We start from the raw sequence: 27,253 nt of genomic DNA on the forward strand, positions 1-27,253 counted from the left end.
ATCCTTCCTCTGCCCTTATCTGGGTTTATACTATTTATCTTTTACATTTGGTAAAGCAAACTCCCTTTGCTAATCTATATATGGAATAATATTCTATCATTAACCAAAGTTCTTTGTTATGCTAACCCATCAATATACCAAAGTTTTTACTTCGTCCCTGCTTTTATGACCCATTGTGCCAACATAATAAACATATATATCATTCAATGACTTTCCATGATTTTTCTTCTGAAGGTTTCAGATGATCAGCCTTTCAGGTTCTGCCAGTACTTGGGCTCACCAAGGTGCCTGCTGCTCCAGGTCACACTATCCAGGTTCCAGAAAGTAACAGAAGATGGAGTCATGAAATCAGTTGAGTTTCCTGACTTTACCTCTTTTCCTTTCTTCTATACACACAAACATAGTTCAGACATGAATCATAGTTCTGGTACCAAAGACAGAAAGATAGTTTTGCTCTCATGCCTTGGGAAAAAACAGAACGCTGGCTATTTTAGGGCCAATCTCCCTTTGTAAGAAGAAAAAAGTAAACTAGTAAACTGGCTCCAAAGATAATAAAAAAGAAATGATGACTCCTCTGGGACACAGATTGCTCACACAGCTCCTAAAAGAAACATTGACAGTGCTAAGAATACACAGCACAGCTACTCCCACTGCAACTCTACAACCACATACTTTCCCTCACTGCTGAAATATTAGAAGTCTTACATTCATATAACATTCTTACATTATTACATTATATGACCTTATGGTATATGATCTTACTTTCATATAACACATTTAGGCAGAACAGGTATTACTTTTCTTTAGAAACTAGAAAACCGAGACTCAGAGAAGTAAAAAAAAATTGCCCAAGGTCCTACAACTAAAAGACAGGAGAATTCAGGTCTTGCAACTCCTGATCCAAAGACCGTTCTTAACAGGGCATAGGTATAATAAGCAATATTCACTAATTACTTCAACATACTTATTAAATACCTATTCTGGGCCAGGAGCAATAACAGCCAGGGGATATATATAGGAATAAGATATATCTCTGCCCTGCAAGAGCACATAGTTTAGAGGGGAGAGAGAAGAGTCAACAATATAGAGGGAAGCAGGAAAGCTTAAGGTCCAGCCTACTCACCAAAGACACTGGTGCATGGCCCCACTTCAGCATCATTCATTGTTTCAACAAGTATTTATTGAATTTTCTGGTGACTAATAGAGTGGTGAACAATTTGCTTTCCTTTTTTTACTCAATATTGTTTTGAGGTTTGTTCATGTTGAGTAAATAAATATGTATACACATATATGTACTTTTCATGTCAAGAATATACATGTGTGTGTATACATACGTATATGCATACATATACACACATATACTATCTATGTTGAGAATATGTATGTACATTTTATCTGCTATATAGTATTTATTATATCAGTATACCACAATGTCTCAATTCCCCCGTGTAGAACATTTAGGTTATTTTTTATTTTTCCTATTCCAATAATGCAGCAATAATCATCACTGTATATGTCCCCTGGCAACACTTCTGCAAGAAAATGTCAAGCAAACCCTCTGAAATGGAAGACAGTTCCATTTTTATGTAGAATCAGGTGTACCTTCAACCTTACTGGAGACTACAGAACTGCTCTCCTAAGCAGTTGTACCAATTAATATTCCCATCAGCACCATGTGAGAGTTCCTATATCCGCAATCACTGGCCAACACTAGATAAAATCAGACTTTAAAAATCCTTGGCAAACTGATGAAAATACTATCTTACTGAACTTTTAATTTAGAGTCTCTGATAATTACTGAGAATAAGAATCTAGTCATATTTATTGCCATTCTTATTTCCACTTACATGAATTGAGTGTATCCTTTGTACATTTTCTTTTCTACTGATTTGTATGTGTTCTTTGGATTTTCTTTTTGTCTATTTGATTTGTAGGAATTCTTTATATATTCTGGATATTAATCCTTTGTCAACTATATGCATTGTAAATATTTTCTCTCCTGCCCAATGGTTGTCTTTCTCTTTGATTATGGTGTCTTTTGTTGTTGCTGTTGAAAGGTTTTAAAATTTGAATGTTGTCAAATCTGCCAATCTTTCCTATCATAGTTTGTATTTTAAGACATCCTCCTCTATCCTGATATTATAAAGACATTCTTCTATAAATTCTTATAAGTATAAATTTTCATTTTATACCTTTAATACCTCTGGGATTTATTTTTATGTATAGCATGAGGTAGGGAATAATTTTATTTTTTTCCATATGGGCAGCCAATTGATCCAGGTTTTTTTACTGAGTGATAGTGTCTGGTTTGTAATGTTGTCATATACTAAATTCTCATAGATGTGTGGTTCTGTTTCTGAGCTTTCTCTTCTATGCCACTGATCTATTTCTTTCCCCTTATACTAATAATACCATACTTATTTTAATTTACAATAGTTTCGTTTAAAAAGTCTTAACATATGGAATGGCAAGTCCCCCGACTCCTTATTCTTGAAAATTTTCTTGCCCCTTTACCATTTTAAATGACTTTTAGAATCATCTTGTCAACTTCTTTGTTAAGCCTAACTGAGATTTTTGACTGGGATTACATGTGTTTATAGATTAATTTAGGAGAAATAAACATACACATGATATTGAGTCTCATAAGCAAGAAGATGAGATAGCTTTATCTATTTTCAGATCTTCCTGTAGTCTTTCAATGATGTTTACATTTTTTCTCCATCAAAGGAATGTATTTATATTATAAAATATATTCCTAGGTGACTCAGAGTTCTTGTTACTATTTAAATAGAATTCTTTTTTATTTTTTTTAAATTTTTATTTATTTGGCCGCACCACACAGCTTTGTTGAAGGTGAGACATTTAAATAGTATTTATTTAGATTCTTGTGGATTTTTTTAATGTAGACAATCATGTCATTTGCAAACATCAATAATGTTTATTCTTCACTTCCAATACTTTTTCTTCAAATTCTTTTGTTTCTTATTCTTGTGTTATATGTTTGCCAGGGCCCCTAGCACAGTTACAGAAACATTTTCTGCAAATACTAATTTTGATTCTTCCTTCCAAACCTTATATCTTTTGTATCTTCTCTTATAGCATTCCCTAGGACCTCCAGAGTACAATAGTTAGAGAAGCAGCAATCCCTATCAAAATCCCCATGACATTTTTAATAGAACTAGAACAAATAACCCTAAAATTCACATGAACCACAAAAGAGCCTGAATTGCCAAAGCAATCTTGAGAAAAAAGAAAAAAGCTGGAGGTATAAACCTTCCACACTTCAGACCATACTATATAGCTACAGTAATCAAAACAGCATGGTACTGGCACAAAAACAGACTCATTGATCAATGGAACAGAATAGAGAGACCAGAAATAAACCCACACACCTATGGTCAATTAATCTATGACAAAGGATGCAAGAATATACAATGGAGAAAAAACAGTCTCTTCAATAAGTGGTGCTGGGAAAACTGGACAACCAAGCAGTCACATGTAAAACAATGAGATTATAACATTCCCTCACAGCATATACAAAAATAAACTCAAAATGGTTTAAAGACCTCACTGCAAGATCACAAACCATACAACTCCTAGAAGAGAACATAGGCTGAACATTCTTTGACATAAATCGTAGTAATATTTTCTCAGACCAGTCTCCCAAGGCAAAAATAAATAAATAAAAGCAAAACAAACAAAACAGGGCTTCCCTGGTGGTGCAGTGGTTAACAATCCGTCTGCCAGTGCAGGGGACGTGGGTTCGAGCCCTGGTCCCAGAAGATCCCACATGCCGTGGAGCAGCTAAGCCTGTGCGCCACAACTACTGAGCCTGCACTCTAGAGCCCGTGAGCCACAACTACTGAGCCCATGTGCCACAACTACTGAAGCCCACGTGCCTAGAGCCTGTGCTCCGCAACAGGAGAAGCCACCACAATGAGAAGCCCTCACACCGCAACCAAGAGTAGCCCCCGCTTGCCGCAACTAGAGAAAGCCCATGCGCAGCAACGAAGATCCAACACAGCCAAAAATAAATAAATAAATTAACAAAACAAATGGGACCTAATTAAACTTAAAAGCTTTTGCACAGCAAAGGAAGTCACCAACAAAACAAAAAGACAACCTATGGAATAGGAGAAAATATTTGCAAATCATGCGACCAACAGGGGTTAATATCCAAAATATACAAACAGCTCATACAACTCAGTAACAAAAAACCAAACAACTCAATCAAAGACGACTTGAACAGACTTCTTTCCAAAGAAGACATACAGATGGCTAACAGGCACATGAAAAGATGCTTAACATTGCTAATTATTAGAGAAATGCAAATCTAAACCACAATGAGATATCACCTTACTCCTCACATCAAAAAAGTCTACAAATAACAAAAGTTGGAGAGGATGTGGAGAAAAAGGAACCACTGTACACTGTTAGTGGGAATGTAAATTGGTGCAGCCACTATGGAAAACAGTATGGAGGTTCCTTAAAAAACTAAAAATAGAACTACCATACAATCCAGCAATACCACTCCCAGGTATATATCCAGAAAAAAACAAATACTAATTTGAAAAGATACATGCACCCCAATGTTCACAGCAGCACTATCTACAATAGCCAAGACATGGAAGCAACTCAAGTGTCTGTCAACAGACAACTGGATTAAGAAGATGTGGTATATGTTTATATATATACATACATATATATGTATATATACACACACACATACATATGCAATGGAATATTACTCAGTCATAAAAAATAATGAACTACTGCCATCTTCAGCAACGTGGATGGAGCCAGAGATTACGCATAGTGAAATAAGGCAGACAGAGAAAGACAAATACTGTATGATATCACTTATATGTACAATCTAAAAAATATTACAAATAAATGTATATGTAAAACAGACAGATATAGAAAACAAACTTGTGGTTATCAAAGGGGAGAAGGGAGGAAGGACAAATTAGGAGTATGGGATTAACATATACAAAGTACTATGTATAAAATAGATAAGCAACAAGGATATAATGTACAGCATAGGGAATTACAGTCATTATCTTGAAATAACCTATAATGGAATATAATCTGCAAAAATACTGAATCACTATGCTGTGTACCTGAAACTAACATAATATTGTGAATCAACTATACTTCAGTTAAAAAAAAAAAAGAAACAGCAAAAGCAGGCACCTCTGTCTTGCTACTGATTCTAAAGAGAATGCTTCTACTATTTCACTATTAAGAACACTGGAGCATTTTAGCAAATACTCCTTATCAGGTTAAGAATGTTCTCTTCTATTCCTAGCTCGTTTGATCTTGAATGCATGTTTCATTTTATTCACTGCTTTTTCTGCATTTATTCAGACGGTTATGTAATTTTCCTTTTTAGTCTATTACTATGGTAAATTATCTTAATTAATTATAAAATTAGCATCCTAGTATTGCTAGAATAAACTCTGTTTGGTCATAATACTTTTTTGCTTACACATTACTGGGTATGGTTTACTGTATTTTGCTCAAGATTTTGACATCTACATTAATAAGGGACTCTGGCCTAAAAATTCCCTTTATCTTCTCTTTCTACTTTCTTTATCATTACTTTTTTCTTTTTCTAATTTTTTGAATGTAATGCTTAGCTCATTAATTTTCAATCTGTTTTAAAATATATTCATTTAAGATTATAAATCATAGACTGACTTAGATGCAGTTTTAACATGTGTACCTTCATTATCATTCAGGTTTAAATATTTCATAATTTCCATTATAATTTCTACATTTACCAATGAATTATTTACAAGTATGTGTGTGAGGTGGCATGTGGCTACTGTTTTGTTAAAGGATTTCTAATTTATTCCATTGCTGTCAAAGAATGTTATGTATGTGACACTGGGTTTGGGGCATTCTCTTTTTCCATACAATTGTAATTTTTTTTCTTAAAGTCTATTATTTATTAATTTATTTATTTACCACCAACACTTCATTATTAGATTCCCAGGGATTTTTATTTAGAAGCTGCAGAACTTGCAAGGCTATACAATTCCTGGAATGAAATTTAGGTTTACTTTCTGAAATCAATCCAGGCAAGACTCGAAGTCTATTATTTCTGATATTAATACTATTTCCTAGCTTTCTTCTGGCTAATATTTTCCTGGAATACCTTTTTTCATAACTTAAAAAATTTTTAATTTATAGTCATGAAGTATTATAAACATTCAGAAAATATAGCACTAATGACATCTATGTACCAATCACAGAGATTAAACAGATGTTTACATCTTGCCCAAGAAAGGACATTTTCAGGGTCAAATTCACAGAGAAGAGATGATGATTCCACAAACGCTAGTGAATTAACAAAAAAGGCATTAATCAATAAAGTATTTTTTCATAATGAAATGATAAAACAATTGACAAAAGGATGCAGATCTAAGAGGATGAGGGGGCAAGACATTCTTAAGGTTACACATTAACCTAGAAATATCTAATTGTATCCATTCTAAGACATCAATGATTATAAAATGTATCCTAATGTCAGAGATGTTAACATATGAAAAAATAATGCAGAATCATTGAAATAAAGCCCTGGAAGAAGTCAGTGCTAAAACTATTAATAATCTATCATGGTACACTGCTGACCTCTCTTGTGATGGACTAAAAGAAGAGAATACAGATGACATACCCCTCAGGGAATCAGTCAACTCTGATGACCTGCACAATTGATATATGGAGTACTCAGTTTCAAGCATTGGATAAAAAAAGAGTTACTTTAAGTCACATATGGATTAATAGTTTTCGAAAACTCGCAATATATTTAGTGATTACTAGGGCAATTCCTAAGGCCCTGTAGAATTCTTCAAGATCTGAGATTCATCTCACCAATGGGAATTATTTTTTTTTTTTTAATTTTTAATTTAATTTTATTTTTTTATACAGCAGGTTCTTATCAGTCATCAATTTTATACACATCAGTGTATACATGTCAATCCCAATCGTGCAATTCAGCACACCACCACCACCACCCCCCCACAGCTTTCTCCCCCTTGGTGTCCATACTTTTGTTCTCTACATCTGTGTCTCAACTTCTGCCCTGCAAACCTGTTCATCTGTACCATTTTTCTAGGTTCCACAAACATGCGTTAATATACGATATTTGTTTTCCTCCTTCTGACTTACTTCACTCTGTATGACAGTCTCTAGACCCATCCACGTCTCCACAAATGACTCAATTTCGTTCCTTTTTATGGCTGAGTAATATTCCATTGTATATATGTACCACCTCTTCTTTATCCATTCATCTGTCGATGGGCATTTAGGTTGCTTCCATGACCTGGCTATTGTAAATAGTGCTGCAGTGAACATCGGGGTGCATGTGTCTTTTTGAATTATGGTTTTCTCTGGGTATATGCCTAGTTGTGGGATTGCTGGATCATATGGTAATTCTATTTTTAGTTTTTTAAGGAACCTCCATACTGTTCTCCATAGTGGCTGTATCAATTTACATTCCCACCAACAGTGCAAGAGGGTTCCCTTTTCTCCACACCCTCTCCAGCATTTGTTGTTTGTAGATTTTCTGATGATGCCCATTCTAACTGGTGTGAGGTGACACCTCATTGTAGTTTTGATTTGCATTTCTCTAATAATTAGTGATGTTGAGCAGCTTTTCATGCGCTTCTTGGCCATCTGTATGTCTTCTTTGGAGAAATGTCTATTTAGGTCTTCTGCCCATTTTTGGATTGGATTGTTTGTTTCTTTAATATTGAGCTGCATGAGCTGTTTATATATTTTGGAGATTAATCCTTTGTCCGTTGATTCGTTTGCAAATATTTTCTCTCATTCTGAGGGTTGTCTTTTCGTCTTGTTTATGGTTCCCTTTGCTGTGCAAAACCTTTTAAGTTTCATTAGGTCCCATTTGTTTATTTTTGTTTTTATTTCCATTACTCTAGGAGGTGGATCAAAAAAGATCTTGCTGTGATTTATGTCAGAGTGTTCTTCCTATGTTTTCCTCTAAGAGTTTTATAGTGTCTGGTCTTAATTTAGGTCTCGAATCCATTTTGAGTTTATTTTTGTGTATGGTGTTAGGGAGTGTTCTAATTTCATTCTTTTACATGTAGCTGTCCAGTTTTCCCAGCACCACTTATTGAACAGATTGTCTTTTCTCCATTGTATATCCTTGCCTCCTTTGTCATAGATTAGTTGACCATAGGTGCGTGGGTTTATCTCTGGGCTTTCTATCTTGTTCCATTGATCTATGTTTCTGTTTTTGTGCCAGTACCATATTGTCTTGATTACTGTAGCTTTGTAGTATAGTCTGAAGTCAGGGAGTCTGATTCCTCCAGCTCGGTTTTTTTCCCTCAAGACTGCTTTGGCTATTGGGGGTCTTTTGTGTCTCCATACAAATTTTAAGATGATTTCTTCTAGTTCCGTAAAAAATGCCATTGGTAATTTGATAGGGATTGCATTGAATCTGTAGATTGCTTTGGGTAGTATAGTCATTTTCACAATATTGAGTCTTCCAATCCAAGAACATGGTATATCTCTCCATCTGTTGGTATCATCTTTAATTTCTTTCATCAGTGTCTTATAGTTTTCTGCATACAGGTCTTTTGTCTCCCTAGGTAGGTTTATTCCTAGGTATTTTATTCTTTTTGTTGCAGTGGTAAATGGGAGTGTTTCCTTAATTTCTCTTCCAGATTTTTCATCATTAGTGTATAGGAATGCAAGAGATTTCTGTGCATTAATTTTGTATCCTGCAACTTTACCAAATTCATTGATTAGCTCTAGTAGTTTCCTGGTGGCATTTTTAGTATTCTCTGTGTATAGTATCATGTCATCTGCAAACAGTGACAGTTTTACTTCTTCTTTTCCAATTTGGATTCCTTTTATTTCTTTTTCTTCTCTGATTGCCATGGCTAGGACTTCCAAAACTATGAGGAATAATAGTGGTGAGAGTGGACATCCTTGTCTTGTTCCTGATCTTAGAGGAAATGCTTTCAGTTTTTCACCACTGAGAATCTTTGCTGTAGGTTTGTCATATATGGCCTTTATTATGTTGAGGTAAGTTCCCTCTATGCCCACTTTCTGGAGAGTTTTTATCATAAATGGGTGCTGAATTTTGTCAAAAGCTTTTTCTGCATCTATTGAGATGATCATATGGTTTTTATTCTTCAATTTGTTAATATGATGTATGACATTGATTGATTTGCATATATTGAAGAATCCTTGCATCCCTGGGATAAATCCCACTTGATCATGGTGTATGATCCATTTAATGTATTGTTAGATTCTGTTTGCTAGTATTTTGTTGAGGATTTTTGCATCTATATTCATCAGTGATATTGGTCTGTAATTTTCTATTTTTGTAGTATCTTTGTCTGGTTTTGGTATCAGGGTGATGGTGGCCTCATAGAATGAGTTTGGGAGTATTCCTTCCTCTGCAATTTTTTGGAAAAGTTTGAGAAGGATGGGTGTTAGCTCTTCTCTAAATGTTTGATAGAATTCACCTGTGAAGCCATCTGGTCCTGGACTTTGTTGGAAGATTTTTAATCACAGTTTCAATTTCATTACTTGTAATTGGTCTGTTCATATTTTCTATTTCTTCCTGGTTCAGTCTTGGAAGGTTATACCTTTCGAAGAATTTGTCCATTTCTTCCAGGTTGTCCATTTTATGGGCATAGAGTTGCTTGTAGTAGTCTCTTAGGATGCTGTGTATTTCTACGCTTCTGCGGTGTCTGTTGTAACTTCTCTTTCATTTCTAATTTTATTGATTTGAGTCTTCTCCCTCTTTTTCTTGATGAGTCTGGCTAATGGTTTATCAATTTTCTTTACCTTCTCAAATAACCAGCTTTTAGTTTTATTGATCTTTGCTATTGTTTTCTTTGTTTCTATTTCATTTATTTCTGCTCCGATCTTATGATTTCTTTCCTTCTGCTATCTTTGGATTTTGTTTGTCCTTCTTTCTCTAGTTCTTTTTGGTGTAAGGTTAGATTGTTTATTTGAGATTTTTCTTGTTTCTTGAGGTAGGCTTGTATAGCTATAAACTTCCTTTTTAGAACTGCTTTTGCTGCATCCCATAGATTTTATATCATCGTGTTTTCATTGTCATTTGTTTGTAGGTATTTTTTGATTTCCTCTTTGATTTCTTCAGTGATCTCTTGGTTATTTAGTAACGTATTGTTTAGCCTCCAGGTGTTTGTGTTTTTTACGTTTTTTTCCCTGTAATTCATTTCTAATCTCATAGTGTTGTGGTCAGAAAAGATGCTTGATATGATTTCAACTTTCTTAAATTTACTGAGGCTTGATTTGTGACCCAAGATGTGATCTATCCTGGAGAATGTTCCGTGCGCACTTGAGAAGAAAGTGTAATCTGCGGTTTTTGGATGGATTGTCCTATAAATATCAATTAAATCTATCTGGTCTATTGTGTCATTTAAAGCTTCTGTTTCCTTATTAATTTTCTGTTTGGATGATCTGTCCATTGGTGTAAGTGAGGTGTTAAAGTCCCCCACTATTATTGTGTTACTGTCGATTTCCTCTTTTATAGCTGTTAGCAGTTGCCTTATGTATTGAGGTGCTCCTACGTTTGGTGCATATATATTTATAATTGTTATATCTTCTTCTTGGATTGATCCCTTGATCATTATGTAGTGTCCTTGCTTGTCTCTTGTAACATTCTTTATTTTAAAGTCTATTTTATTTGATATGAGTATTGCCACTCCAGCTTTCTTTTGATTTCCATTTGCATGGAATATCTTTTTCCATCCCCTCACTTTCAGTCTGTATGTGTCCCTAGGTCTGAAGTGGGTCTCTTGTAGACAGCATATATATGGGTCTTGCTTTTGTATCCATTCAGCAAGCCTGTGTCTTTTGGTTGGAGCATTTAATCCATTCACGTTTAAGGTAATTATCGATATGTATGTTCCTATGACCATTTTCTTAATTGTTTTGGGTTTGTTTTTTTAGGTCCTTTTCTTCTCTTGTGTTTCCCACTTAGAGAAGTTCCTTTAGCATTTGTTGTGGAGCTGGTTTGGTGGCGCTGAATTCTCTTAGCTTTTGCTTGTCTGTAAAGCTTTTGATTTCTCCATCGAATGTGAATGAGATCCTTGCTGGGTAGAGTAATCTTGGTTGTAGGTTCTTCCCTTTCATCACTTTAAGTATATCATGCCACTCCCTTCTGGCTTGTAGAGTTTCTGCTGAGAAATCAGCTGTTAACCTTATGGGAGTTCCCTTATATATTATATGTCATTTTTCCCTTGCTGCTTTCAATAATTTTTCTTTGTCTTTAATTTTTGCCAATTTGATTACTATGTGTCTCGGCGTGTTTCTCCCTGGCTTCATCCTGTATGGGACTCGCTGTGCTTCCTGGACTTGGGTGGCTATTTCCTTTCCCATGTTAGGGAAGTTTTCGACTATAATCTCTTCAAATATTTTCTCGGGTCCTTTCTCTCTCTCTTCTCCTTCAGGGACCCCTATAACGCGCATGTTGTTGCGTTTATTGTTGTCCCAGAGGTCTCTTAGGCTGTCTTCATTTCTTTTCATTCTTTTTTCTTTAGTCTGTTCCGCAGCAGTGAATTCCACCATTCTGTCTTCCAGGTCACTTATCTGTTCTTCTGCCTCAGATATTCTGCTGTTGATTCCTTCTAGTGTATTTTTCATTTCAGTTATTGTATTGTTCATCTCTGTTTGTTTGTTCTTTAATTCTTCTAGGTCTTTGTTAAACATTTCTTGCATCTTCTTGATCTTTGCCTCCATTCTTTTTCTGCAGTCCTGGACCATCTTCACTATCATTATTCTCAATTCTTTTTCTGGAAGGTTGCCTATCTCCACTTTATTTAGTTGTTTTTCTGGGGTTTTATCTTGTTCCTTCATCTGGTAAATAGCCCTCTGCCTTTTCACCTTGTCTATATTTCTGTGAATGTCGTTTTTGTTCTACAGGCTGCAGGATTGTAGTTCTTCTTGCTTCTGCTGTCTGCCCTCTGGTGGATTAGGCTATCTAAGAGGCTTGTGTAAGTTTCCTGATGGGAGGGAGTGGTGGTGGGTAGAGCTGACTGTTGCTCTGGTGGGCAGAGCTCAGTAAAAACTTTAATCCTCTTGACTGTTGATGGGTGGGGCTGGATTCCCTCCCTGTTGGTTGTTTGGCCTGAGGCAACCCAACACTGGAGCCTACCTGGGCTCTTTGGTGGGGCTAATGACAGACTCTGGGAGGGCTCACGCCAAGGAGTACTTCCCAGAACTTCTGCTGCCAGTGTCCTGTCCCCACGGTGAGCCACAGCCACCCCCCGCCTCTGCAGGAGACCCTCTAACACTAGCAGGTAGGTCTGGCTTAGTCTCCCCTGGGGTCACTGCTCCTTGCCCTGGGTCCTGATGCACACACTACTTTGTGTGTGCCCTCCAAGAGCGGAGTCTCTGTTTCCCCCAGTCCTGTCGAAGTCCTGCAATCAAATCCCAGTAGGCTTCAAAGTCTGATTCTCTAGGAATTTCTCCTCCCGTTGCCGGACCCCCAGGTTGGGAAGTGTGACGTGGGGCTCAGAACCTTCACTGCAGTGGGTGGACTTCTGTGGTATAAGTGTTCTCCAGTCTGTGAGTCACCCACCCAGCAGTTATGGGATTTGATTTTACTGTGATTGCACCCCTCATACAGTCTCATTGTCGCTTCTCCTTTGTCTTTGGATGTGGGGTATCTTTTTTGGTGAGTTCCAGTGTCTTCCTGTCAATGACTGTCCAGCAGCTAGTTGTGATTCTGGTGTTCTCACAAGAGGGAGTGAGAGCACGTCCTTCTACTCCGCCATCTTGGTTCATCTCACCGGGAATTATTAATTACAACAGTAACCACCATTCATTAAGAACCTAAGTCCCTTATTATAAATGCAAAAAAGAAAAAATAAAAGAACCTAAGTCCCAAACATTGTGTTTGGATACTTTTTTTTTTTGGCCATGCCAGGTCAGTTGCTGCATGTGGGATCTTCTAGTTGAGGCATGCGGGCTCTTAGTTGCAGCATGCATGTGGGATCTAGTTCCCAGACCAGGGATCAAACCCAGGCCCCCTGCATTGGGAGCATGGAGTCTTACCCACTGGACCACCAGGAAGTCCCATACTTTTTAATGTATCAGTTAATTTGATATTCGTAATTATATGAGTAAATGACATGAGGCCATTCCAGAGCTAAAGGAAATAGGACTCAGAACTGAATAGATGAGTTGCCTGAAGTCACAAAGCTAGTAAGTGGTAGAATCCAGATTTGAATTCCATTTCATTTTTGGTCTGTTCTTGTCTCTACCACACACTGCCTCTTTAATGCTACTACTTCTCCATTTTTCAGATTTTACCTGGAAATGTCGATGTTTTGCTTTTGGTGAGTCTCAGGACAGAAAAAATCAGACCCCAGGACTCAACCAATATTCTACTTTTCCATCAAGGCAAGGGCACCATCTAGTGGCCACACTTTGCCACCAATACAGTCAAAGAATGTAGAGGGGAAGGAAATGGTTTTCCTCCACTGGTTTTACATGTCCTTGCAACAAGTTGGAGCATCTGCACTGACTATTCTAGGCAAGAAGAACAGGAGCCCAGGGACTTCCCTGGTGATCCAGTGGTTAAGACTCCGCACTTCCACTGCAGGTGGCACGGGTTTGATCCCTGGTCAGGGAACTAAGATCTCTCACGCCTCATGGTACGACCAAAAAAAACAAAAAAAAAAACAGAAGAAGAGGAGCCTGGTAACATTAAGGACTGTACATGGTTTTGGAATGAGACAGACCCAAGTTCAATCCCAGATTCACCATTTACTAACTGTGTGACTTTGGTAAGTTACTAAATGTAACATGAGTCTCAGTCTCCTCATTCGTCAAATGAAATAACACCGTTAGCCTGAGAGGATTATCATGGGAATGTCAATGAAAATCAGCCAGCACAGTAACTGATCCAAAGAACTTCTTCAATAACTGCTGGTTCCTCTTCCTAATCTTCTTTCATGTAGCCTAAAACCACATGGGTATTTTGCTTCTTTTTTTTTTTTTAAAAGAAAACACATCCATACCACTGGCTCATGCTGTGTTTAACATAACTTCCATACTTCTTTTGTATGCAAACTATAGTAGAGGCAAATTCCCCAAAATGTATTCCTTATTTTTATAAACACATGAAATTAACAATAAGCATTTTTTGAGTACCTACTTACAATGTACCAGGCACTTATGACAGTGGATGGGAACTCACTATTGACTGGGGAAAAAAGACTACTTAACATGTAATACCATGTAAAAGTACTATCATGGAGATAACTGACAAATGGAAGAGAACCAAATCTGTTAGAAGGATGTGGATCAGGAACGCTTCATGAAGAAACACCATTTGAAAAGTCTCTTAAAAGATGAGCTCACCAGATAAGGGCACAGAACATTCCTGACATAAGAAAAATATGTCAGAAGCAATGAGGAAACATGAAGAAGTACAGTGTGGTTGGAACATAGGATGGGATGGATGAAGAGGCGGGAGAGATCTGTGGTACAGGTCAATGACAGCTCGTTAAGCTCGTCTGGAATCTAGATGATAGGTGCATTATCTATCACCACCACTGTCATCATCATCATCATCATCCATAGCAGTTATCATATATTGGATATACACTATGTGCCAAACTCTGTACATGCATAATTGCTAAACCTCACAACCCTGCAAGTTATATGTTATTTTCATAGAGGTTAAGAAATTTGCCCAAAGGCACAGAGTCAGTAAGGAGTGTAAGCTGAGTGAGATTCAGCTCCAGGTCTCTCTGATTCTACTACACTAGTGGTCCCAATCTTGGCTGTACAACACAATCACGTGGACAATCTGTTTAAAAATAAAGGTTTCAGACCCAGTTCTAAAACAGTATATCTCTAGAGAGTGGGACTTGAGAACCTATATTGCAAACAGACTCTCCAGATGTTTCCTAAATAGGAAGCCAAATGGCAGTTCTGCTTCTTGAAAGTACCACAGAGCCTCTTAAAACACACACACACACACACACACACACGAACACTACTAATTTACAGCTTCCATCTATGTATCAAGTGCCTAATCCTCACAAAATTCTGCAAGGGTATTATAATCCCCAATTTAAAGGAGAGAAAAGTCAAGCTCAGGAGGCTTACAGATAGCTTCCCTCTTCCAGTCAACAAAGCAAGGAGCAAAAACAAGATTCAAACACAGGTATGTCTAGTTCTTCTTTGTCATGCTGTGTGGTAGAATTCTAAAATACCCACCCCCCAAATGACCCTTGCCCCTGTATTCTCTCCTCCCCTTTGAGTGCGAGTGGAAACTATGAATACGATGAGATGTTACTGCAGTGATTATGTACAGGATGAGTAATCACTGAAGTGATACATGGCAAAAAGATTATCTGGTGGGTGTAACCTATTCTAATCATGTGAGGTCTTTTAAAAGCACAGTGTTTTCTGCAGCTGGTAGCAGAAATGAAAAGTCAGAGAGGTTTAAAGCACTAGAAGGATTCTATGCACCATGCTGACTTGAAGATGGAGGGGCCACATGACAAGGAGTATGTGCAGCCTCTAGAAGTTGAGAGCAGATCTCAAGCTGACAGCCAGCAAGAAAATGAGGACCTCAGTCCTGTAACCACAAGGAAGTGAATTCTGCCAACAACCTGAATAAGCCTAGAAGCAGACTCTCGCCTTGGAGTCTTCCTCAGAGCCTCCAGATAAGAGCCCAGCCTGGCCAATATCTTGATTTCAACAAGGAGAGACTCTTTCTGAGATGTCCGATCTACAGAACTGTAGATAATAAGTGGTGGGAGTTTTTTAATTGTAAAGTACACATAACATAAAATTTACCATTTTAACATTTTTAAGTGTTCAGCTTAGTACCATTAAATACATTCACATTGTTGTGCAGCCATCCTAACCATCCATCTCCAGAATTTTTTCATCTTCTCAAACTGAAATTCTGTACCCATTAAACAAGAAATCCCTAATCCTACTTGCCTCAGCCCCTGAAAACCACCATTCTACTTTCTGTTTCCATGAATTTGACAACTCTAGGTACCTCATATATGTAGAATCAAACAATATTTGTCTTTTTGTGACTGGCTTATTTCACACAGCATAATGTCCTTAAAGTTCATCCATGTTGTAGCATGTGTCAGAATTTCCTTCCTCCTTTTTAAGACTAAACAGTATTCCACTGTATGTATATACCACATTTTGTTTATCCATTTATCCATCATATGGACACTGGGCTGCTTCCACCTCTAGGCTATTGTGAGTAACGCTTCTACGAAAAGCACATGTGTATACAAATATCTGTTCAAGGCTGTGCTTTCAATTCTTTAGGAGATATATATATATATATATATATATGAGTATTGTTTTAAGTCAATTCATTATCTTGAACATTGAGTAAGTAAAAGGAAATAATCGAGCATTTATTTATCCTGTCTATTTGAACTGTACCACTGGGTAATTAAATAATAGATGAAGAGATATGTTTCCTTATATAATTATTTCTGATAAAAATTAAAACAAAATGATAAAATATCATAATTTTGCAGCCCCCAAATGGATCTAGCTACTGAGCATCAATAGTTGGTAATATCTGGGAGCTCCCTGGTGGCCTAGCGGTTAGGACTCGGCGCTTTCACTGCCATGGCCCAGGTTCAATCCCTGGTTGGGGAACTGAGATCCTGCAAGCTGTGTGACGCGGCCGGAAAAAAAAAAAAAGTTGCTAATATCAATAAAGAGCAAAAACCAGACATCATGTGTCTCCTGATAAAAGAACACAACACTGCCTATAGTCTTGCCAAAGGGATCAAACCTAAGTCTGATCCAGTCTCTGGATCCACCTGCCAATTTGCAAGAAAAGCAGAGACAGAGGAACACGCTGAATTGCACCAGTATGCAATCAATAAAATCTACATAATGGAAAACTCCTACAGGTCAAAGGGTCTGGATTCTTCAATACATAAATTGCAAACAAAAGATATCAAGTTTTTTTAAATGGGCAATATAAAATATAGAATTTAGGAAAGCAAATCCAAGAAGTGATTCCTATAAAAGAACAATGGTTACTTTAAGAGACAGGGAGTTGGCTGTAATTTGAATGGGGCACATAGAGAGACTTCCGAGGTAACTGGCCAAATTCTATTTCTTAACCTAGATGGTAGTCACAAGGGTTAATAATTAATTAAGCTATATTTAAAAGAAAAAAATAGCACATTAAATGTAACAATGAGACAGCAGCCCAAATCCAGATTGAATTCGACTGAAGAGCTGTCTCACTGCAGGTCTGCCAAAGTCTCACCACTGAGTCTATCTCAAGCCAAGAAAGCAGTTCATACCAGACTGAGTGGTGACTGAGGTCAATGGCAAGTGGGTAGGAAAGCAATTAAACCAAGAAGGCAAAAGCAAAACCAAAGGAAAGGAAAAAAAAAACAGTAAACAGTATAATAAGCTGAATTTTCAAAAATCTTTATGCTATCACATATACACCATCTGTTCAAAACAAGCCTGTCTCATTTCCATCCTGTAAATTCACCATACTTACTCCTATCTCAGTGCCAAAATTTTTCCATTCGAATTTGGGTTTTTTCTCAGAGTTATTTCCCATTTTTACCAACTAACTACTGCTAATAAAGGCAATCGTATGTTTACCAAACATTTACATCTTCAAAAGTAAGGGTGCAGAAAAAAGATGGCAGAAAGAAAGCAACAGGAGCCTGAAAGAAGAAAAGGCCACTAGAAGCTGATTTACCAAGTTATGATAGAGGTAGCCCCTTCTTTAGATACAATGGAGTACTAGAAACTATATCCCCAAGGCTGCATTCTTTCTTGTCTTTAGCTATTTGGACAACGGTGGAAACTGAACAAGCAATTGAAAGCAGCTTGAAGCTATAGGCCTGCACTGTCCAATAAGGTAGCCCCTAGCTACATGTGCCTACAGGCCACCTGAAGTACAGCTAATCTGAACAAAGATGTGCCATAAGTGCAAAAGACATAGTGGATTCCAAAGACTTAGTAAGAAAAAAAGAATGTAAAATATCTCATTAATAATTTTTGTATTGATTACCTGTTTAAATAATATTCCGGATATACTGGCATAAACAAAATATATTATTAAAATTAATTTCACCTGCTTTTTACTTTTTAAATGTGATTACTACAAAAATTTTAAATTATGTATATGTGGCTCACATTATATTTCTATTGGACATCACTGCTACAAAAACCATTATTAAATAGCGTTGAACAGGAAGAACTAAGCAGCTGAAAGTGGGGATTTTTCAGAGTTTTTTTCTACTGTTTGCACTACTGCCAACACTACAACTCATTTAATTTCCAGCCCCTGTCCCTGGATATAAAATAGAGGTTAAAAAAATCAGTAGGTGCATTAAGTCATGGATACAACATTAAATCATGGGCCAAAGGAACTAAGTTCTAGTCCTGGTTCTGGAGTTACCCTGGAGAGGTCTTTTTTTTTCTCTGAGCCTTAGTTGCCTGCCCTAACAATTAGGTAAAGGAGCTAAACTAAATTTAGACTCCCATTAATCTGTCAAAATATTTTTTTTCTTTCTGTCGGAACTGGTTTTCATAAAAATGAATAAATACTCACTCTGAGTCTAACACATCCTCTGCGAGAGCCTCTCATCATTTTGTCCTTGGACTAAAAGAAAAACAAAAACATTCAATGAATAAAAGATAAACAGACTGTTTTTAAAATCATCTAGGGATAAAGAGACAACATTTATAGTAATATTCCTCCCTTCTCCCCATCCCCACCCCACCATCACTTAAAGATAGGAATTAGGAGATTTAAAATGTTTTGTAGTCTATACAAGTAAAATTAATCCCAGAATTTTATGTGTACCTTAAATGTAGCATATATTACACGATACTTTCATTCCTCCTTCATACCCCTTAACTCTCAACTAAAATATGTTTCTCATATTTTAGTAAGTTTGAGAGTCACCTGGAAGGCGACAAATTACCTGGGGATTTAAGAATCACTCCCAGATGATTCTGACTCAAGCAAACACAAGACCACGTTTTGAGAAACATTGCTTTAACTTTATCTCCTTGCAACTCCCCAAATGGGTCACATTTTTTGCCTCTGAGATTTCTCAACCAATGTTCCTCAGCTTGGAATATCCTTGACCCTGATTTTCTGCCTTGCCAACTGTCATTCATCAAGTGTCCTACCTCCGTCTGATTTGAATTCCCATCCCTGGACTCCCAGAGTCTCCTGTGTGTTCCCTCGTTGTGGCATGCACCATCTTGTGCTATGATGGCTAGTTACTTGTCTGACTCACCCACAGACTGCACATTCCTTAAGGGGTAGAAACTGTATCTGACTTATGTTTCTGAACAGTGTCTGGCATACATTAGGTAATCAAAAAATATTTATTAATAAACTGTTGCTTATCCTTTATGTTTCCCCTACTAGACTGAGCCAAGCAAAGGCTATGTTCTGCATAATAAGCCCCATGTTGACATTCAGTAAATATTTCTAGAATTAACTTAGGCATGTGTAATAAAATAAAGTAAAACCTCAAATAACTAAAGTTTTAAAAATATTTAATACCTCAACAACTGGTATTTTTCTATACTCCACTATGTGACAAAGTAAAACAAGCCAATATCATGGGGTTATGTTTTCTTGTTTGTTTGCTTGTTTTTAATTTTTTGGCCGTGCCACACAGCATGCAGGATCTCAGTTTCCCGACCAGGGATCGAACCTGGGCCTTCAGTGGTGAGAGCTTGGAGTTCTAACCACTGCACCACCAGGGAATTCCCTGGGGTTATGTTTTAAAGAAAACTGTCCCACTTTAAACCATAGATGTCCTACATCCATTGTACTGAGCCATAGGCAAACTTCCAGCTATAAGATAACTAAGTTCTGGGGATTTAATGTACAGCATGGTGACTATAGTTAACAATACGTATTGTATACTTGGAAGTGGCTGAGTGAGTTCTCACTACAAAAAAAAAAAAGGTAACTATGACAGGTGATGATGGATGTGTTAACCTTATTGTGGTAATCATTTCACAATATATATGTATATCAAATCATCACACTGTACACCTTAAACTTAATGTTATATGTCAATTATACCTCAATAAAGCTGGAAAAAATAAATTCAATCTTTCTTGGAGATATCTGCATGTCTGTACACAAAGATCTGCCTTACCCTTCTCATTGCAGTACATGCTGTTAACATAGCCTATGTCATTGTTTTCACTGATTCTTACCTTATCAATGTAACAATATTACAATGATAAATCAAAGTAAACTCTCTTCAAAAAAGAAAAAAATGAAACAAAAAAGCAAAGTACTGAGCTATAGAAATTCATGTTCAGAAATTATTATTGAAGTACTGAAGAGAGTCTTCTTACTTACAAATATAAAGAGGACTCACATTTTATAAAACATTCTCAACATCAAGCAGGGTTGAAAAGAGTTCTTTACTAACAATATAGTTGATAAAAACACAGTTAACAAAAACATTCCCTAAGCATTTAATAGCCCTTTTACCATACCGTATACTTATCTTCCCTCCAAAAGTGTCAAGGCAATACACAAAAATAATAATTAGGTTTGAAAATACCCAATGAGAGTTAGAATACAACTCAAACAAGGTAAGAAACATCCTTGACCCTCTTCCATTTTTAAAAATAAGATTACAGTAAATAGAAAAAGAGTAAGACAGGGTTATAAGTTAGAAAACATTGAAAGAGATAAGTGAAAATAATTAAAGCAAGTATAACTAGGAAACAATCAGACAAATCCAGAATGTGGGACATCCTATAAAATAACTGGCCTAGACTATTTTAAAATGTCCAAAAAAAAAAAGACTAGCATGTAAACGACTGTAATATAGAGCAAAAATAAATTATGTGCATAGAGGCACAAAGTGCTATGAACTACAGAAGGCTCCCTGCCATGGAAAAAGATTGGGAAAGGCAATACTGAAGTGTGACCAGGTCTCAAGGTTCAATGTGGGACTAAATAAAAGGATTCTGATAAGAGAGGGAAGGTAGGAAAAAGAAGGCATTCCAAGCCAAGGGAACAACATCAGCAAAAGCACAGGTATGGAAAACTTTACACATGAGGTCTTCACAGAAGAGTAGACTGATAGCCCAAGCACAGTGTGTGGAGAGGAAGGTGGAGAGAGATGGAGAGATGAGGCTGAAAAGGAGGTATGGGGACCAGGTCCTGGAGGGTCAGAAAAAAACAGTGAGAAGTTAAGGAAATTAAACTTTATTCAATAGTTAATGGAGGGCTACTGAAGGTTTATGAACATTCTCAGTGGTGTGTTATAGAAAAATAACACTGTCAAATATGAGGACTTGGGGAAAAGGGATGATGGTGACATTAATGATACAGCAAAAGCAGCAGCAGCAGCAGCAGCAGATTCTCACTCATTGATACCCTCTATGTCAGTGGTCCGCAACCTTTTTGGCACCAGGCACCGGTTTCATGGAAGACAATTTTTCCACGGATCGGGGGTGGTGGGGGATGGTTTCGGGATGATTCAAGCACATTACATTTATTGTGCACTTTATTTTTAAATAAATTTATAAATTTATCTATCTACCTATCTATTTATTTATTTATTTGGCTGCGTTGGGTCTTCATTGCTGTGCCTGGGCTTCCTCTAGTTGCGGTGAGCGGGGGCTACTCTTCGTTGTGGTACATGGGCTTCTCACTGTGGTGGCTTCTCCTGTTGCGGAGCATGGGTTCTAGGTGCACGGGCTTCAGTAGTTGTGGCTTGCGGGCTCTAGAGCGCAGGCTCAGTAGCTGTGGCGCATGGGCTTAGTTGCTCCACAGCATGTGGGATCTTCCCGGACCAGGGATCGAACCTGTGTCTCCTGCATTGGCAGGTGGATTCTTAACCACTGCACCACCAGGGAAGTCCCTATTTCTATTATTATTACACTGTAATATATAATGAAATAATTATACAACTCACCATAATGCAGAATCAGTGGAAGCCCTGAGCTTGTTTTCACTTGCCACTCACTGATAGTGTTTTCATATGAGTCTGCAAGCAACTAATCTATTATGGTCTCTGTGCAGTCAAACCTCTCTGCTAATGATAATCTGTATTTGCAGCCGCTCCCCAGTGCTAGCATCACCGCCTCAGCTCCACCTCAGATCATCAGGCATTAGATTCTCATAAGGAGCGCTCAACCTAGATCTCTCGCATGTGCAGTTCACAGTAGGTTTCGCGCTCCTATGAGAATCTAATGCCACCACTGATCTGACAGGAGGCGGAGCTCAGGTGGTAATGTGAGTGATGGGGAGCAGCTGTAAATACAGATGAAGCTTCACTCACTCACCCGCCGCTCACCTCCTGCTGTGCAGCCTGGTTCCTAACAGGCCACGGTCGGGTACCAGTCCGTGACCTGGGGGTTGGGGACCCCCTGCTCTATGTGATATGCACTTTATACACAGTAAGCCTCACAAGACCTTGCATGGTAAAAGTTATGCACATATTATAAATGAAAGTGACATCAGGGAGATCAAGTAAATTACCCAGTTAAATTACACATGTAAAATGTAGCAGAGTTTGACCCAGCAGGTACAATTTGGAATGGCTGCCCTGCAAAGCATTCTCCCAGACCATACCTGCACTCTGCTAGCCTCAAATCCTCCTCCTCTTCCACAGTGACACAGAGCCCTCGCCCTCATTTTCTCCCCACTCAGCTCCAACGTGGGGCCAAAGGGAAGCTGGTGTGACTAAGTCCCCCAGGCACAGTGAGTGCTGAGGAGTGGTTATCTGACCAAGCTGGTCGATCACAGGACCCACAACCCCAGGGACAAGGAAGGATAGAACCTTTCACAGGGAGTTTTTCTACTGGGCCTGAGCTGATAGGGAAGAGCTCTTTCCTATCTGTTCTTGAAGCTGTGAGGTACAGTTGCCACAGGTCTTGTGCCCTCTACATGAAGGATTAAAGCATACACGCTGAGAGGAGGAGAGAGGAGAGGCAGAGAGTCCTAGCTGCAAGTGATCTCCAGATACACCTTGATCTGAGGCAAACCTGCCTAAGCCAATGCTATTCACTGAATAGCAGGGGTTTTTGTTTGGGGTTTTTTGTTTTGTTTTTTATTTTCCTGCTGTTGTTGCTGTCTGTTTGTTTTTTGATGAATACTGGTACTGATGAGAGAAAGGTAGGGCCAACATAACCCCAACTCCAGCAATCTTCCTACCAGGTGCTGTGCTACCAATGTTCTCAAACTTACTAACAAATGTATTTTTTAGCAACTTGGCACAAACATGTCACCAGCCACAAGGTCCAGCACCTTAAGAAAGGATCACTCACAAAACAGATGCTAAAATCTTTTCAGCTAGATAAGAAAACAGAAACCCCCGTGAAGCAGAGAGATAGGGGGTGATATGTTCTACTCCTAAGGGGCTCCAGAATTAACAAAGATTGTTGAATTTGGTGGTTGGGTTTGTTGGTTTCTTATATCTTATTAATGCCAAGGGCAGTGGCTTCTGTTACAACAAGACATGCAATCAAAAATTATTTCTAATAATCCTTACGCTAATCCTAATGCTAACCCCAAGGTATTGATGACAGCAATAACACCCATTCCTGTAGTCTCCTTTCTATTTGGGAGAGCACAGACTCCTTAAGCCACCTTGATAGTATTTAATGTACCAGAGAGCCTTCACTAGTTAATGCCTTGTGAGCACTCAATAGCCCAAAATGTCATCATGCTACTGGAAAGCTACACCACCAGAAACACTGAGGATTCACAGACCCACAATAATGGAGGAATTTTCCCTATCATTCATCCCTCAAGTTGCCATAGATAACTTCCTCATCTCCCCCTCCCCATTACAGAGGGCCTCATTTGAGCAGCAGTATACTACAGATAGAGCCTTAGGAAAATATACTGAATCAGTATACAAGGGGACAGTGATATTTGGGGTCTCTCCAAGATCCTGGAAGATGGCTGCCTTCCTTCAAAGAAACCAGACATGTATCAGAACAGAGATATATACAAGATCATCTTTAAGAGCTGGAACAGCCTAGAGGTAATTATACTAATTATGACTAATTATACTAAGTATCAGAAAGTATTAAAAGTAATAGAACTACAGTAGGAAGGCCAGAACCAGAACCAGAAAGCCAGAATAGAAGTGTTGCTGACCAAGAGGTTAGACCTGTTTGGTTCTTGTAATAGGTATGTCTCTAACACAGAGATACTGCATCTTGATATCAATGTCTGATTAAATAGCTATAATATAATATATAACTCCCTTTAGTCTGCTTCTGCTTATAAATTTGGCATCCCACATAGCTTGCTTTCAGAGACTATATGTACTAAGGCACTAATGAGATAGCCTAAATATGCAGTCTCCTTAACAGTTATATATCTTGTTATGAATTAACAAATTTGAAAATTAGCTTATGTAATAGTTACCACAACGTACATTTAGTGAATATTATTATATGTCAAACAGTGTCATAAACTTTAGCTTTTTGTTAATATTTGCTGAGCACTTATATGCCAGACACTGTGCTAGTGCTTTAAATATAATATTAATTAATTCTCACATCAATCTTATGATATAGGTTCTTTTATTACATCCATTTTGTAATTGAGAAAATAAAGGCTCAGAAAGGCTTATGTAACCTGCCCATGGACTCACATATAATAAGTGCGATAGAGAGGATTCCAATCCAGGTCTGACTCTATAAGGCCATGCATTCTACCACAGTTACTATAGATCTGGTTAATTTAAGTTTTCTTTCAAAGAAAGAAAACTTTCTTTCTTTCTTTCTTTCTTTCTTTCTGAGCCACAAAGGCTGAGTGTCAAATCAGTGATCCTTCTGAACTCAACAGTATAACTGCCACCCTACAACGCCTCGCAGCAGTACTTCAGAGGGTGGTACCCCTGCCTTCTGAACTATTGCTGGCATGTAAACCCTTACGTCATTAGATAACAGATACAGGTCCACATCTCTTATCTGAGACTTTCAGATCAAATGTGTTTTGAAATTCACAATTTTTGAAAAGTAATATACATATAGTACATAAACTGTGTCACACCTGCAGTGGAGTCTGAAGTATTAAGCATTTAATTAATTTCACAATTAAGCATACTACTATTTAGGTAGTACAACATATATTTACACTAAGTATGGTAGAGATTATAAATAGCCACACAGCTCAAGACAGGCTTTACTTCCAAATGAGAATATAATAAATTTAGAAAAAAAACTTCTGGAATTCAGAGACGGAGGGATTTCAGAATTGTGGGTAAAGGACTGTAGACCTGTATTTTGATCTAGTGACATCTTACATTGTAAAGTCCCAGGTCTCTCACTATTTCTTAAAAAGGACAATTTTATCTTCAAGTCAGAATTTCAGGCCAGTAGAAAGAGAACCACTTTCACAGGGTTTAATTAAGCACAGCTATGATGACAGGCATTGCGCATCCTTTCTAAGAAAAAGTTAAATATTAAATACTAACTAGTAGCCTAAGTGCTACAGATTACTTAAGGTATGTTAATATATATTGGACCTCAATGTATATTTCCTATGTTTGTTTAGTTTTTCAAATACTGCCCAAAATACTAAATAGTGATTAATGTTATTTCACAAAAAAATGATTGAAAGAAATGATGGGGGTGTGTTAAACTCCAGGTGGTTTATGCTGTATATTAGTACTTCTCCCACCAAACTGTGCAGTGATAATCCATTATTATCATTCAACTTCACTTTTCTATTAAAAATTGCCAAGAATGTTTCTCCTTATTTGGAAAAGACTAAGTCAGGGCCCAAGATAATAAGATAATGAAAAGATGAACAGCAAGAAAAGCACTACGAAGATGGGAAAATTTGTACAATGCAAAATTTTTTTTTAACATCTTTATTGGAGTACAATTGCTTTACATTGTTGTGTTAGTTTCTGCTGTATAACAAAGTGAATCAGCTATACGTATACATATATCCCCATATCCCCTCCCTCTTGCGTCTCCCTCCCATCCTCCCTATCCCACCCCTCTAGGTGGTCACAAAGCACCGAGCTGATCTCCCTGTGCTATGCAGCTGCTTTCCACTAGTTATCTATTTTACATTTGGTAGTGTATATACGTCCATGCCACGCTCTCACTTCCTCCCAGCTTACCCTTCCCCCTCACCGTGTCCTCAAGTTCATTCTCTACATCTGCGTCTTTATTCCTGTCCTGCCCCTAGGTTCTTCAGAACCATTTTTTTTTTTTTTAAGATTCCATATATATGTGTTAGCATACGGCATATGTTTTTCTCTTTCTGACTTACTTCACTCTGTATGACAGACTCTAGGTCCATCCACCTCACTACAAATAACTCAATTTCGTTTCTTTTTATGGCTGAGTAATATTCCATTGTATATATGTGCCACATCTTCTTTATCCTTTCATCTGTTAATGGACACTTAGGTTGCTTCCATGTCCTGGTTATTGTAAATAGTACTGCAATGAACATTGCAGTACATGTCTCTTTTTGAATTATGGTTTTCTCAGGGTATATGCCAGTAATGGGATTGCTGGGTCGTATGGTAGTTCTATTGTTAGTTTTTAAAGGAACTTCCATACTGTTCTCCATAGTGGCTGTATCAATTTACATTGCCACCAACAGTGCAAGAGGGTTCCCTTTTCTCCACACCCTCTCCAGCATTTATTGTTTGTAGATTTTTTTGATGAAATGCAAATTTTTCGTGTTGTTCTTGTATTGCAAGAACAATAGCCAGAACCATGGATTTTTGAAGTCTTAGTCCTAATTCTAAAACTCATCCTACAGATCCCAAATTAGAATGAGGCTATGCTCCAAAAGCTCCTTGTTCAAATTTGGAGTTTAGAACCCAGAACAAATTTTTGCAAAGAAACTGTTAAAAATGGTTCCCAGGTTAGCTAGGAAAAGCACTCAAAATACAGCATATGAATATCAAAAGATATGGGGAAAGTTGTTATAAATTCAAACATTGCCTAAGAAATTATTTTCTTAAAGAATTTCTCTTAGATGTTGGTGCTTAAGGGAAAGCAGGATTATGAGCAAGAATAAGGAAGTAGGTCAAGAATTCAAGAACTATGCCAAAGGGCTTAAGAAACTTTCAAGGACTTGAGAAGTCAATGATCCGCAATAGACATATTTTACTTTTATAATCAAGGGGAAAAAAACCACCTTTTAAAAAGGCAATTTAAAAACACTCATCCTGAACAGACTTGTGGTTGCCAAAGGGGAGAAGGGGTGGGGAAGGGATGGATTAGG

General features: G+C 37.6%; 1 protein-coding gene across 1 annotated transcript in view; it reads right to left on the reverse strand.

Moving 5' to 3' along the window:
- OSBPL9 (oxysterol binding protein like 9) overlaps window positions 1–27,253 on the reverse strand; it is a 188,978-nt gene that overhangs the window by 145,614 nt on the left and 16,111 nt on the right. The window contains exon 2 of the mRNA XM_061184231.1: window positions 18,599–18,649. Within this exon, the coding sequence (XP_061040214.1) occupies window positions 18,599–18,649 (51 nt within the window). The remainder of the gene's footprint in view (window positions 1–18,598; window positions 18,650–27,253) is intronic.

This window comes from Eubalaena glacialis, chromosome 3 (genome assembly GCF_028564815.1).
Source record: "Eubalaena glacialis isolate mEubGla1 chromosome 3, mEubGla1.1.hap2.+ XY, whole genome shotgun sequence".
Classification (NCBI taxonomy): Eukaryota; Metazoa; Chordata; class Mammalia; order Artiodactyla; family Balaenidae; genus Eubalaena; species Eubalaena glacialis.